The sequence below is a fragment of the Culicoides brevitarsis genome, chromosome 3 (assembly GCF_036172545.1).
Source record: "Culicoides brevitarsis isolate CSIRO-B50_1 chromosome 3, AGI_CSIRO_Cbre_v1, whole genome shotgun sequence".
Lineage (NCBI taxonomy): Eukaryota > Metazoa > Arthropoda > Insecta > Diptera > Ceratopogonidae > Culicoides > Culicoides brevitarsis.
Window position 1 is genome coordinate 34165354 of NC_087087.1, and position 15630 is coordinate 34180983.

Here is a 15630-nt window from a genome sequence, read left to right on the forward strand (position 1 = left end):
AAAAAAAAATAAAATTTGATTTCTTATGAGTATCTAAAACATTTAGTTTCTCTTTGCCTGTAAGACCCAGATTAAAATTTTATAATATGACACAAACCACATGCTTTTTGAATTTTAGGAAGATCATCTTCTTGGACGGCGTCGTTTTGTTCGTTGTCCGGCGAGCAATCCTCTTTTTCCTTAAAGCTCTTTATAATGTTGTACACAACACAGTTGCTGAGGACATATTTTTCTGCATTTTGGGGCTCTGATTCGATCACGCCAAGCAAAAATCTAAATTTGTTGGCAAGACTCTTAAAAGCTTGTTCCACAACGACCCGCGCTCCCGAGAACTTTTTGTTAAAATTTATTTTTTCCGGATCCAAAACTTCCCCTCCGTAGGGCTTCATCACGAAACGAGACTGAGCGAACGCTGCGTTTCCTATGAAAAAATACGTCAGTTGCTTTGCAGCATCTCGTTCAATATGCTGCTTTTGAAGATGCCTCCGTCGAAATCGGAGCCATAACTGCCGACTTGGACATACAAATTTCTATTTTCAGACGGCTTCTTGATGGTGCAGTGCTTGCCTTCGATGGCCCTAAGGATATGAGGGAATCCGGTTTTCTTTTCGAATTCGTTCGAAATTCTAATCCATTCTTCTGTGTCTGTGGCAACTTTATGTAAACGGGCCCGAGGATGCGTATAATGGCATCCGACACTTTTTGCAGGCAGTCATGGACCGTTGCTCGGCAGATTATGAAGGTCGATTCGAGGGAAGTCACGTTGTCGCCGTTGAGATATTTACATAAAAAAAGTATAAAATACATTTTTTCAAATAAATTGAAAAACTCGAAAAAAACTTGAAATTATGAAAATGAAATGAAAAATTTCATAATTTTCTTAAAAAAATGAAAAAATTTATTTTTAAATTTGTAAAATAAAAACTTGGATTTTTTTCAAATTTTTCTTAAATTTGCGAAGGAATTTCGTGAAAAACATTGAAAAAATTTTCATAAATTCTTAATTCTGATGTAAGTAAATGACATCATACTACAGGAGCATAAAAAACTTTTTTTTAAAAAATAAAATAAAAAAAATTAGATTTTACATAAAAATATTATCAATTAGATTTTTCCTTCGCATTTTTAAGTATTTTAAACAAAAAAAAAATTTTTTTCTCATGTAGAACGACATCAACGGGTTACTTTTCACTTTTACACGTCTCACGGATTTCCGCGAAAAAAAATCAATTGAGTTTTTATTTTCGTCGAAACACTGTACCTCAACTTTCGTTGAATTAGCATAACGGCAAATCAATTGAATTAACAAGCCCCATACGTTTCGTTCTGCCATAAGTGTATATCAATACAGCCATGACAACGTATATCACGTGCAGCTATGAGACGTACAACGTAGCGACAACGTACAGAAAACCCCGAATTAGCAAACCTACCCGTCCCACACATTAAAGCCCAGAGTCTTTTTTACCACACATCAAAAAAAATCATCGAACACATCAGTCGCAGAGCATTTCATTCCGTGTGATTTTTCGCTAAACAATATTTGTCGTCGATCGATCACTCCAAGTTGTCCTAAGTTACTATTTATCGCCTTTGCTAAAAGTTCAAATTCGTGATTTTCGCGTATTCTGCTGAAGCTACTAAAAAGCCCGTTCGTTCTGCTTGAGAGCCAAAAGAAAAAAAAATTTTTTTTTTCAAAAAAAATAAATTTCCGCAAAAAATCAAAATAAAAAAATCGGGCAGTGAATTTCGCGTAAAAGAAAAAAAAAGTACATGTTTAATTTAATAAAACAGAGAAAAATTAAAACTTTTTAAATAATACTCTTCATTCACACTACCACACAACTACAACTAAAAAATTACAATTACAAACTCTTGTGCAACTAATCGGAAAAAGTGAAAAAAAAGTGTACAAAAAAAATAGTGAAAAAAAAATTTATCAATTAAGTTCCGAATACAATGTCACAGTTTAACCAAATAAAAAAATAATAACATAAACAACACATCAATAGAGAATAATAAAAGAATTGTAAAGGAATTTCTAACATGCATGTCTAATACCTACGGAGGAGTACCTGAGCAAACCTCAATAAATCAAGTTTTTGGCAAAATATAGTCCTCGCCGCCGCAGAAACATAAAAAAGAATGAAGCTCTGACATGCAATCACAAAAAAATATTTAATAAAGTAATAAAAAAAAAGTAAATAAAATTTATTCGTCGTCGCTCGAGCGAGTAGTAGAGTGCAAAAGTACTGTTGATCAATTAAAAAAAAAAAAAAAAAAAAAATAGTGAAAAAGTTAAATGGCCTTATGATGTTCCTTCGTGGTAGTTTTTGTAGCGAAATAGAAGTAAAAAGTCCGAGCTGTTAATATTTTTTCCATTTTGGAATAAAATTATTACGACAACTGCGGATATACATCACACACACACACACACTCAAACAAAAAACGAACAATGTGCTGAGGAAAGAGAGGAAGGAATCGGAACTATTTACACACAATTTATTTATTATTTTATAACACAAAATATGAAATACACCTTCCTAGCACACACCATTGCATTCGTGTTGCTGTCAACAATTGTGACGTTCACACGTAAGTTTTAGAATTGTTTAAAGAAAAAAAAATTTTTTTTTATTGAAATTTATGCGTTTTAGATTGTTGTTCGAGCAGAAGAATGCCACAACGGAGGCCGCCCTCATCATCGACCATCATTCGAACACACGACCCTCGAATACTGAATCATCCACGGGGCGAAGAGGATGTCTTATCGTCGTCGAAATCGGCACGCTTACCCAACAGCAGCAGCAAAACGACACCATCTGTAACATTTACGGATAAACAACTTCCATCTGTACACAAAATTCTTCCGTCGTCGTCGTCGTCGTCGTCTTCGGCACGACCATCGGTAGCACCTGGCGTCGCATCTGTGACAACATCATCATCAACATCATCTTCTTCAACGACAACAAGTACGAGTAGTACGAATGACAACATTAACAGTAGCAGACCGAGTGGTGCAAGTACCATAACACTCAATGACTCAAATTGCACGAGCGCGTATCGCAAGCACTACTGCCTCAACAACGGCATTTGTTTTAACTACACGATTCAGCAGAACTTTACGCTGCTATCCTGTCTGTGCGCCGACGGATTTTACGGCGAAAGATGCGAAGACAAGTACCTCGAAGGTTCCTACAGTACGAGTAAGTTTTCCTTTTTTTTTTTTTTTTGTCTGTGACACGTCCCGATACGTTTTGCGTGATTAGACCACACATTTCCCTCACACGACAATAGATCAAAGTGATCAGACAACCACAAAAAAATCACGTACAAGTCCCTTTTTTGTTGTTGTTCGACATTCCTTCCTTTAAAAAATTTTTTTTTACGAATCCCTTTTTATTCCTATAACCGACCGGTTCGTGTGTAGTTTTTCGCAAATGCATTTATTTAAATAACATAATGAATGATGATGGTTGTTGTTGGTTAGTTGTTAGAGTTGGCACACACACGAAAAAAAACATCAACACAAGAAATCCAAATACTTATTATTATCGATTTATTTTGTGGTTTTGTACTCCGTTTACATTTTACTTTGCGCTGCTGCTGTGCCCGCTGCAGACGAAGTCGCTCGCTTTTACACGTTAATTTATCCGAAAATATTTATTTACAACACACAAAAAAAATGTTGTTGCTGGGAAATACCGACTTTTGTAAAGATTTTGAGATGACGCGCGCGTATTTTATGAATTTTTCGCAATATTGTGAATCATAAGGAGAAAAGTTATTATTATTCAATGTGATGAAATTATTTTTAAATTTTATATTTTTTGTTTTTATTTTATTTATTTGGAGAATTAATTTAAATTTTCATCCATTTAAAAATTTATTAAGACAAAAAAAAATTAAAAAATTTCATCCAAATTGCTTTTTTTTAAATTAATTTAATTTTTAAACATTTATTAATTCAAGAAATTAATAAGACAAAAAAATTACAAAACTTTAATAAAAATTGCCTTTTTGGTTTTAAAAATAAAATTTTCTATTTTGACCAATAAATTGAATAAATATTTTTTTTATATTTTTTTTAAATTCAAAATTCTATGAAATTCAAGTTCAATTTAAAAAATATATAAAAAATTCTTTAAAAAATAAATTTTCAATTTTTTTTCATTTAATGAATTTTATCGAAATTTTTGGCAATTTTTTTTATATGTTTCTTTTTAATTAAAAACTCTTTCAATTTCATATAATTCTTTAAAAATTTTTTTTAAAATATCAAATCTCAGTTCAAATAATTATTTTAATAAAAAAATATTAATAAACGATAAAAAATTGTTTAAATTTCAAAAATTTTTATAAAAATTTAAATTTATTTCAAAATTTTTGGCAATTAATATTTTATAATTTTTTCTTAAATATTTTAAAATTCTCAAAAATTGTTTTTTGTTTAAAATAAAAAATCTTATGGGAGAAAGAAATTTAAAAATTTCATCTTAAATTGCCGTTCAATTTTTTTTTTATTTAAAAATTTTAAAAATTATTTTTTTCTAATTTAAATTAAAATTATTATTAAATCTCAGGTTAAATAATTTTTTATATTATAAAAATATTCGAATTAAAAATCTTCGTAAATTTTTATAAAAGTAAAATTTTTAATTTTTTTAAATATCTTTAATTTGCTTATATTATTTTTTTTAAAACAAAAAAAATCAAAGTAATTATTTTCAATTTTTTCCCAACTAAAACAAATATTTTTTTTTAAATTTATTTTTTGTCAATTTTTATAAAAAAAATATTTAATTTTTTTTTATTATTTTTTTAAACACAAAAAGATCAAAGTAATTTTTTTTTATAAAATTTTGCCCATATAAAAAAAATAAAAAAAAAATAAAATTAATAAATTTTGTCACTTTCATACTTCAAAAGGAACTAAATTGTTCTTTTCGAGACTCCCCACAGTCACGTTGATGCCTTATCATGTCTATCTATAACATACAATAAACCTCTGTCTGATCACTTTTTCAAGATATGAACGATGACTCATACTCAATATCCGGCCATTTTCTTCTTGCATCGTTCCAAGAATGCATTTTTGACTCTCCAAAGCTTCCGAAACTTCTTTGTTTGCGTCGTGCCGGAAGTACTTCCGTTTTTTGCACTTTTTTCTGACTCTTCGGAACGGACTCCGCACGAGACGCACAAAAATACAGATGATTTCTCAAAAAAGTAAATTGCTATATAAACTCAAACTCAATTATTATTATGAACTGCAGCAGTACGTTTTAGACTCTATAAATATATAATGATATAATTGAATGAATGAATGTATGTTGAACGAAACAAACAAAAAAAAAATGTTAAGAAGAATTTCGTGGCGGCACGCACGTTATTTATTATTATTAGGACGGGAGATTTAGGGGGAATTTTCGCAAAAATGTGTGTTTTTGCAAAAACGTCTCTCTCTGCGGGACAGACTTTTATTATTTTTATTATATTTTTAAGTAGATTAAAAGTAGATCTTAGATTAGTAGAAATGTAATCGATTCCCTCTTTTATTGCAGGACGTGCAAAAGTGGCGCAAGAGCGCTTTTTCCAATTTCGAAACAGTCAAAAGTAGTCTGAGCTGGCATAGTTAGTCCAAAAAAATTCAAGCTTTAAAGTGAGTCCTTTGATTTTTTTTTATAAATTTCTAATTTTTTCTCCTCTATCGCTACCATCTAATGCACTTTTAACGATTTAAATTAAATGAAATGCCTACCTAAGTAGTTGTCTAGAATTTAACACGCACACACGAGCACAACAAACTTTTTATTTATTCACCATATGTGCGCGTTCATCATCAGCAATCATGATTAAAAGAAGAAGCAAGGACTGAATAAAAAAAAAATTTTTTTATAACAAAAGAAAAAGACCATATTGCACACATTTAGTATAAAAATGTATAAAAATGCATGCAAGGTGTACGATGACGACGACGTCTGGCTGCATGCGGCACATTCCCTTCCATCCATAATATGCTGCTGCCTTGTGATGCACATCGTGATACAAATTAAATTACTCTCGCATCCAGATCAAATTTACCCAAAAGAATCGACACACACGTGCCTTATTCGCACATCATGTGTTACAATATATAATTTTTTTTTCTTCTTTCCATTCTTCTTTTCTTCTTCATTCACCTTTTTTTCCATCCGAATGTGTGTGCCTCTCTATCTTCCTTCTTTCATCTCATTCTGGCAGCAAACAAAAATATTCTTACCTGTTATTTTTATTCGTTTGTGCATCTATGGCGCCATCCATTTACTGCTTCGGAAGTTTAAAATAAAAAAAAAATATTTTTTTTAAAAATTTTTTAAAAATATTTTTATAAAAAAAATCAAAATAGAAAAAAAATATTTTTCTATTATTTAAAATTTAAATATTTTATTAAGAAAATTTATTGAAAAAAAAAAAATATTAAAAAATTTAAAATTAAAAATTTTAAATTAATTTTATTAAAAATTTTTAAATTAATTTTATTAAAAATTTTTTATTAATAAAAATAATTTTATTTTTTTTTTAATAGAAATTTAAATTAAAAAAAATATTTTTTTAAATTTTTTTTAAATATTTTTAAATTTTTTAATTGAATTTTTTTTTAATTTTTTATTTAATATTTTTTTAAAGAAAAATTAAAAAATAAAAAATATTTAAATAATTTTTTTTTTTTTTTATATAAAATTAAAAAAAAAATATTTTTTTTAAATAATAGAATTTATTTAATTTTTTAATAGAAATTTAAATTTTAATTAAAACATAAATAAATGTTTCATTAATAAAATTTATTTTACTTTTTTTCAAATAATAATTTTTTAATTAAAAATAAATATTGTATTAATAAAATTTTTATTTTAATTTTTTTAAATAGAAATTGAAATTAAAAAAAATTAATATTTTATTAAGAAAATTTATTAAAAAAAAAAATAAAATAAAATCCGACGCCGTAAATGGATGACGCCCTACATCTACAAATATGTGTAAAATCATCATTCTTACCTTCTTCTTTTCTTTCTTCCTCCACAGAAATGCGATCCAACAAGCATATAATGTTACATGTTGCCAGCATACAATATGGACTCGTTGCATCGCTGGCTGTTGTGATAGTTGTATTTTATGTAAAAATTTATGTTACTGCCAAATGTAGAAAATTGACAACAACAAAAATTATGATGAATACCTTTACTGCTGCTGCTACTACACCGAATTTCAACAAAAACAACAACAACAAATACAAAAGATTAGACAGAAACAGATGCTACTCAACCAAACAATGAGAACAAATAAAAGAAATCAGGAAACTTCCGACCGACTACCGATGAGATGTTGATTATAATGATGATGATGAAAGCAAAGCAAACAATAACGTCCTCTCCTTAAGGATAAAAAAAAATGTGTATTATACTATTTATATATATATATTTGTTCTCCTACTCGTGCAACCGGACACCAAATATTTACCTCGTCAATTTTGTGTTCGTATATAATATTTATTATTATTTTTTTTTTCTCTTCTTTTCTGCTCTATGTTCCCTCACATCACATCACTCCCCCTAAAAGCCACTAAACTCAAAAAATTATTTTTCCTTATACATTACTAAAACTATTATTTTTTGTATTATTATTATTATTAAAAAAAAGTATTAAAAAAAAAGTTACTCAAGTATATCAAACACATTAATAACAACAAAAATCGCTAACAATCACTAGACGATACCAAAAATATTATTTTTTGATTCACTTTTTCGTACACACATACAAAAAAAACACAAACAATCACATTTACTATGATTATATTAAACTATTATTATTAAACAATCGTCCATAAATAATAATAAAAAAAGTAAGATTATAAAATCAAGGGAACATTCATTCATAATAAATTATAAATAAATAAAAATTATTTAAAAAACGGTAAATAAAATATTATTATTAATAATTATTAAAAAAAAGAACTATTAATAAAAATATTTAGAGATAAATTATATTTGATTAGTGTTTAAGTCGACAAGTGTTAATAATATAATTTAATAATACTGAAAAAAAAAATTCCGCATCTGAATCTCATTAATTTAATATTAAATTTAAAAAAACTTGTAAAATATTTAACTCACTGCGGTAACATATAAACTTTTCATTTTTTATTCAAATATTATTTAAATTATTACTTTTTATTTAATTTTATTGTTTTTGTTTGGAAAAATTGATGAAAAATGAAAAGTTTATGTGTTACATGAATTTAATTATTTTTGATAATTTTTTTTATAAAATAATTAAATTTAATACCGTAAGGCCGTTCCATTTTTTTATGTTTTTGTCCCAAAAGATTTTTTTTCAAAATTTAAAATAAAAAAAAAGTTTTGAAATACTTTTTCATACAAAATGACAAAATTTAAAAAAATTTTGGTAATTATTGAATATTTAATTTTTTTATGGTAAAAATATTGAGATTTAAAAATTTAAAATTGATCTAAAAAAATTTCAAGTTAAAAATTTAAACAAAAAAATTTCGTAAAAATAATTATGAAAAAATATTAAAAAATAATTTTTTAAAAAATATTTTAAAAGAAGAAAATTCATATCAAATTTAATTTTTCAATGCAAAAATTCTTGAAATTTTAAAATATTTTTTTAAAATTTTTGAAAATTTACAAAAAAAATAAATGTCAATAAATTTTGAAAAATAATTATTTTGAAAATATTTTTAGAGAAGAAAATTCATGTACAATTTTTTTTTGATACAAAATTCTTAAAAAATAAAATTATTTTAAAAAATTTCTTGGAAAACTATGAAAAATACCAAAAACCGTAAATTTAGATGAAAATTTCAACTTTTTTTTTATTTTGGATTTTTGACTTGTAAAATGAGACAATAGAGAAACATAGAAAAAAATTTGGTTCGACCTAAAATTAAAAAAAAAAAAATAAAAAAAAATAATTCAGGAGATAAAAAAAATGAAAAACGAAAAAATCAAAATACGTCCAATCGCCTTTTATACATATTAACTTAAAATAAATAAAATAAAATTATTATTAGAAAAAAAAAAATAATTAATAACAGTCAATTGATAAAAACAAAAAAATAATATTAAATCAAAGTAGGTTTTGGATTTGATCTAAAAAAAAGAAAAAAGAAAAGAAATAAAAAAAAGATAAGAGAAAAATATAACCAAAAGTCCTAACATTCCCACCCACGGCACGCCGCACGCTTACTAACAAGATGATCTCGACAACTGCTTTGAAAATAAAGCGCACGTTCTTGTAATAAAATATGTTAACACACACACACATCACATCACAACTCATACAACATCACGAAATTTGAGACGATCTCAAAAAAAAAGTACCGATCGTAATCTGTTAAAAAAAATATTTATATTTTTTTTTAATGAATTGTCAAAAAAAAAAAATCTTATAAAAAAACAGACAAAGAGCAAAAAAAAAATAAACAATAGCTTAATTTATTTATTCTTCGAAGATACTCAACTCATTAATTTCGGGCAATTAATTAACCTTAAAGAATATAATTTGATACAGTTCAGGAAACTGTAGGAGTTTTTGTTCCTCTTCACTACTTACTTCTCTCTTTTTTATTATTTTATTTATTTATTTTAATTTTTTTGTTGTACAAAAATTATGCAAAAAAAAAAATGAAAGGAAGAAGACAAAAGTGATATAATTAAGAGTTTTTCGGGTTAAATTTTAGTCTGGTATGTAATTCAATACTTGACAGGTCACAGGTGTTTATTACGATATAATTTTAAATGAGGTGATGATATCGAATATAATAATAATAATAAACAAAAAATTAAACAAACATGCACGCTTCATTGAATTTTTCGATCATTTTTTTTTTGAATTATTATTTTTTTTTCTCTTCCTCATGCAAACTAACTCTCATACATCACGACACTCACTTGCTACTTCCAGTTACGTGTCTAAATAATATTAAAAAAAAATATATTAACTCAAGCAAAAATTTTTAAAAAAATTTTAAAATAAAGAAACAACACTGCCTTGTACTTAATACAATAAAAAATAAAAAAAATACAATGTGAATTGCATTTTAGCGTAAATTGTCGTTGGTCTCGAAAACCACACCAATAAAACAAACACATTTTTTAAACATATAATTATTACTATTTAAAGTAGAAGAAAAAAAAATGAAAAAATAATGATAACGAAAAGCAATTAAATTATAAATATACACAAACACGATTTTTTTACAAGTACATCAAAATGCAAACATACACGTCCAATTTATACTTATAAGCTAGTTGTAACAAAACTGTATAAAATACTAAATAATCATCACAAAACAATCAAACCAAATATAATTCTTGAAAAAATAGGTAGAAATATACTAAAAAAAAACGATATAAAGATAACAATGATAATTATTATTTCTTTTTTTACAATTTTTTTGTACAGTGTGTTCATTTTTCAACCTCTCTTGGTAATACCAACCATATAATAATAATATTAAAGGTTTACCGACAACCGAAGACATTTAGCAGCTGCTTATGGATTATTATAATATCAATCAATTGCCAATAAGAAGAAGTCGAGTCGATGTGCTTGATCGACCAAAACGAGAAAAAAAAATAAAAATAAATATTTAAGGAGATTATAATCTCTTATGGTATTTATGAAAAAAAAATAATATTTTTCGTAAATATTTTTTAAATATTTTTCATTTCTAATCACGGGATTATCCTTTAAAAAGTTTTGCTTCGAGTAATGGTTAAATACCTGAGCCAATAATCGATTATTTTTGCAAGATCTTTTTTTTTATTTTTTTGAACAAATCTTATTGTTGGTAATTGATCTAATATTTTTCTGTGACAATTGTATTGTTGGTAAATCCCATTTAAAATGGATCATTTCTTGTGAATTTTAATTATTTTTTTGGAAATTTTTGCAGAAGTACTTTTTTGTTAGAGAAATTGTCTTTTTTGGAAATTTTTAAGATTGTCACAAAATTGACAAAAATTTTATTTTTTTTTAATTTTAATTTTTTTTTATAGAAAAAAATTTTAAAAAAATATTTTATTAATAAAATTAATTTTTTTAATAAAAATTCATCATTCATTCAAAAAATTAAATTTGAAAAAAATAAATATTTTATAAAGAAAATTTATTTAAAAAAAATTAAAATATTTTTCAATTTTTTTTTTAAAGAAATTATTATTTTTTTATTTAAATAATTATTTTATTAAGAATTTTTTGTTAAAAAAAATTAAATTTAAAATTTCAAACTGAAAATATTGAACTTATAAAATTTTTATTTTTTTTTTCAAAAGAAATTAAAAATAAAAAAAAATATTATTTTAATGAAATTTATTAAAAAAAATTTTTTCATTGATATAAAATTAAATATGAAAAAAAATAGTTATTTTATTAAGAAAATTTATTTTAATTTTTTCAAAAATTTTTTTTTGATAGAAATCAAAAAATAAATGTTTTATTAAAAAAAAAAAATAATTTTATTTTTTAAAATATTTTTTTTTAATAAAAATTTTAAATTTCAAAATAAAAATAATTTTTCTATTAATAAAATATACTTTAATTTTTTTCTCATAAAAAATTAAAATAAAAAAAATAATATTTTATGAAACAAAAATTAAATTAAAAAAAAAATTAAATAAAAATAAATTTTTGTGAAAATCTTAAAAAAATATAAAAAAAAATTTTTTAATTTAATTTCTTTTAAATTCTCATTTTTTTGTAAATAAAAAAAACACACTGTACAATTAAAAAATTAATATTACCCATAAGCATATTCTGTACATAATATATGAATTCCATCCAACCACTTGTAAAAGTTTATCGCGTTTAACTTTTGTTTTATCATAATTTTATATTTTTTTTTATTAATATACTTTGTCTGTCTGTAAGAACAATACAACAACAACAACTTGTAATAACAGTAATTAAACACACATAAATAACTGAATTCTCTCATTTCATTCTTGAGAGAGCTGCTTTACCCTTCTTCTTTTTAAACACATTTTTTGTACATCATTTTGTTTTCTTCTAAATATTTTTTTTTAGTTTTTTTACATAATAATCATCATGCTTACGATAAATTGTAAACACAAAATATAATTGTAATAATTATTATAAATATTCTTTTTTGTCGCTTTTTATGTAAATTTCTACTCTAGTTCAGAATGTCTATCATTATTAAAGCGCATGATGACATGAATTTTTTTCTTTTCTTTCCATTTTGTTACAAAAATGGATAAAATGTTGTAAAAATGCTTTAAAAAAAACGAAGAAGAAGAAACGAAGGGAAAGTGTTGTAATTACTGCTTTTGTGTGTAACAAATTAGGTGACATTTTTTATACATAAATTTTTAGATGTACCTACATTTTATGTTTATACGGTCTAAACCTCAGGGTTGCTCAAGCAGAAAAAAATATTTAGACTTTAAAGATGACTTGACATTTTTAGCGGTCAGTGAGTTCTAATTTTTTTTTTCGTTTTTTTTAAAGTTATTGAAAAATTTGATAAGAGAGTTTAACAAATTTAAATATACATTCCTACAAGACTACTTCTACTTCCATAAAAATATCAAGAACAAGACTTTGTCGTACTTTAGGAACTAAAAAATAAACTTTTTTCTTGATCTCGTGTGAGTGAGTCCAAGACCGTTTGTATTTAAAATGATTTAAAAAAAATATTAACTTATAATTATTAACTTATATTAAAAAAAAAAACAAAAAAATCTGAATGCGTTGAATTTTGTGAATTATTTTTGGCTTATTATTTAAAAAAAATTAAATTAATTAAAAAAATGTAGAATAGTATTTATTTATCTAAATTTTCGGAACGATAAGTATTGAAAGAAAAATAAAAAAAATGTAAAAAGGAGATCTTGGTTGAATATTTTATAAGCAAAAAAAGTCTGATGAAAATGTAAATCCAAGCATTATTAATTAATTATATATTATTTTATTTTATTTTATTCGGAGATATTTAAGTAACAGTTAGACTTAAAAAAATTTTGAAAAATTAAGTTATAAGCGATAGTTAACCAAATTAATAAATATTATTATAAAAAATAATAATAACAATAACCAGTTAATCATGTATAACTACTTTGACAGTGAAACGCGATACATATATAATAAAAATATATATAAAAAAAATATACTAAAGATGTTCCAAAAGAATAGTTTATCTGGGTATTACTTTTAAAATATAACATATTATTTAAAGAAATTTAATATTAAACAAAAAACTTAACCAAAACTCGTATATTTTATGACAATCAGTAGTGCTCTTATGATATGTGAGGCTACTGTACTTGTGTAAAAGTGTATAAATTCGAAAATAATAATATTAATATTAATAAAACAAAAAATGAAAGAAAATGCCTTCAATTAAAAATTAATGAAACAAGTGTTTTATTTTTTTCTTCCTTCATGATAATATAGGCTGTTACAATTTTTGTTTTTAAATTTTTTATTCAATGATTTTTTGGTAAGTATTTTATTTATTTATATTTTTTTTTATTTTACAATGTAAAATTTTTTTCATAACTTTTTACCTAATAATTTTTTTTAAATAAAAATATTTAAAAATTTTTAATTTCGAATTAAAATTTTTAATTTTAAAAATTAATTATTTTTATTTTTTTATCTTAATTTATGCCTATTATTATTTTATTTAAAATGTAATTTTTTGAAATTATTTTTTGTTTACAAATATTTTCTGTGAAAATTCTTTTAAAATTCTAAAAAATTAAATAAAAAATTAAAAAAAAATAAAAAAAAAAATGAATTTTGAAAATTTAGATTTTAATTATTAAAATATTTCTTAAAATTTATTTATCTTAATTCAAATTATTTTATATATTTTAATTTATAATTTTTTTATTTACAAATCGTGAAAATTCATTGAAATTTAATAAAAATTTTTGAACTTATAATTTTTGTTTACAAATATGTTCAATAAGAATTCATTTTAATTTATTTTTAAAAAAATTATAAAAATTTTCAAAAATTATAAAAAAAAATAAAAATTTTTATTAAAATTGTATTTTGAAAATTTAGATTTTAATTACTTAAATATTTATTATTTTTTTTATATATAAATTATTTCATTAAAAACGGAGAAAAATTTTTAATATTCTTTGAAAGTAAAAAAAAAAATTATGAACTTAATATTTTTGTTTTGATACAAAATATTTTCTGTAAAGTTCATTTAAATTATTAAAATTAAAAAATTTAAAATATTTTAAAAAATTAATAAAAAAATTTTAATTAAATTGAATTTTATTTCTTTAAAAATATTTAAAAATTTTAAAAAAATAAAAAAAAAAAAATTTTCAAAAATTCTTTAAAAATTTTTTTTAATTGTCAAAAAATTTAATTTTTAAAAATTTTAAATTCATTTTTTTTTAATTTTTTTTTTAATTTTTTTTTTAATTAAAAAAATAAATAGGATAATAAATTTAAAAATAAAATTGCAACAGCCTAATTACATTCAGTTATTCAAGCATCTCGCATTTAACTCTGACCAGAAGCATTATAAAAAATTGTTCATCAGCCTTTTGTTTTTAGCACACTCTCGCAAGAAAGCGGATTAAATGCTTCAGTAACTTCTTCTTGTGCTGCAATAATGAGTGCACGGAGCAATAACAACGATGGCACGAGTCACTTTTTTTTTGTTGCTGTGCAAATGACGACGATCGACGACGACGACGTCGACAATGGTAACATATTGTTTATAGTTTCTTCCCCTTTTGTCTTGCTGTCTTTTACCTGCTTGTCGATGCACAATTTTTTATTAACAGCTTATTTGTTTTTTTGAAAAATTTTTGTATAAAAATTCGAGTATTTTATTATTCACCGTTTTTTTCGTCGTTCCTTTCGTTTGTTCGATACGAGCAAGAATTTCGGTGCAAACGATGGAAAAAAAAAGACGCAAGAATGACGAAGTGTGTTGCATTCATTGTCTTCTTGTGTTATTTTTGTGCATTCTAGTGTTTAAAACACTACCGACGACGAAGCGACGACCATCGATACGCAGCAAATTACTAACAAGTGTGTCTGGCGATATTTGAGTTATAACCGAATTACATTGAGTTATGGTAAGTAATGGAATGAGGCACAGATGTGAAATATATAAAAATGTAGTTTTTTCGGGGTTTTGAGTTCATTACCTCTTGCTGCCTTCAGTTGTGTAAGAAACGCAAAAAATTCAACATTTTTAATGAAGAGCCGGTCAATATACAGTTTTGAGACAGTTTTTTTTTGTCTTTTTTGCATATCGTACCCATGTGTCGTCGTCGTCGTTGTTGGGTAATAAATACAGGTGACAGGTGAGTCATCGATGAGCAGCGGATTAAGGAAGTTGGTCAAGCGTTGATTTGCCGAGTCTCGTAGCGCAAACGGAAGATCGAGTGCTGAATTCTTGATGAGACGCGCGCAAAGGAGATGCAGCTTCGACACCTGTTGAAAAAAAAATTTCTTTGAAAAAAATTGAAGCATATGATGAGTGCAACGCAAAAAATTCATATTTATGAATGCAACGCTTGATTTATTTTTTTCAGACGAAAATATTTTTGGAGCAAAAAAAAA

General features: G+C 24.3%; 1 protein-coding gene across 2 annotated transcripts; it reads left to right on the forward strand.

Annotated features, from left to right (window-relative positions):
• Nucleotides 1-1494: 1494 nt before the first annotated feature.
• On the forward strand, nucleotides 1495-7859 carry LOC134834534 (uncharacterized). Of its 2 annotated transcripts, XM_063849251.1 has the most exons (4): nucleotides 1495-2595; nucleotides 2658-3206; nucleotides 5565-5662; nucleotides 7066-7198. In XM_063849251.1, exons 1-3 carry the CDS (start codon nucleotides 2529-2531, stop codon nucleotides 5618-5620), a joined length of 672 nt encoding a protein of 223 aa, XP_063705321.1. In that variant the 5' UTR covers nucleotides 1495-2528; the 3' UTR covers nucleotides 5621-5662; nucleotides 7066-7198. The 2 variants fall into 2 exon arrangements, with proteins under 2 accessions (XP_063705321.1, XP_063705320.1); XM_063849250.1 differs by lacking the exon at nucleotides 5565-5662 and having other exon boundaries at nucleotides 7066-7859.
• Nucleotides 7860-15630: the final 7771 nt, after the last annotated feature.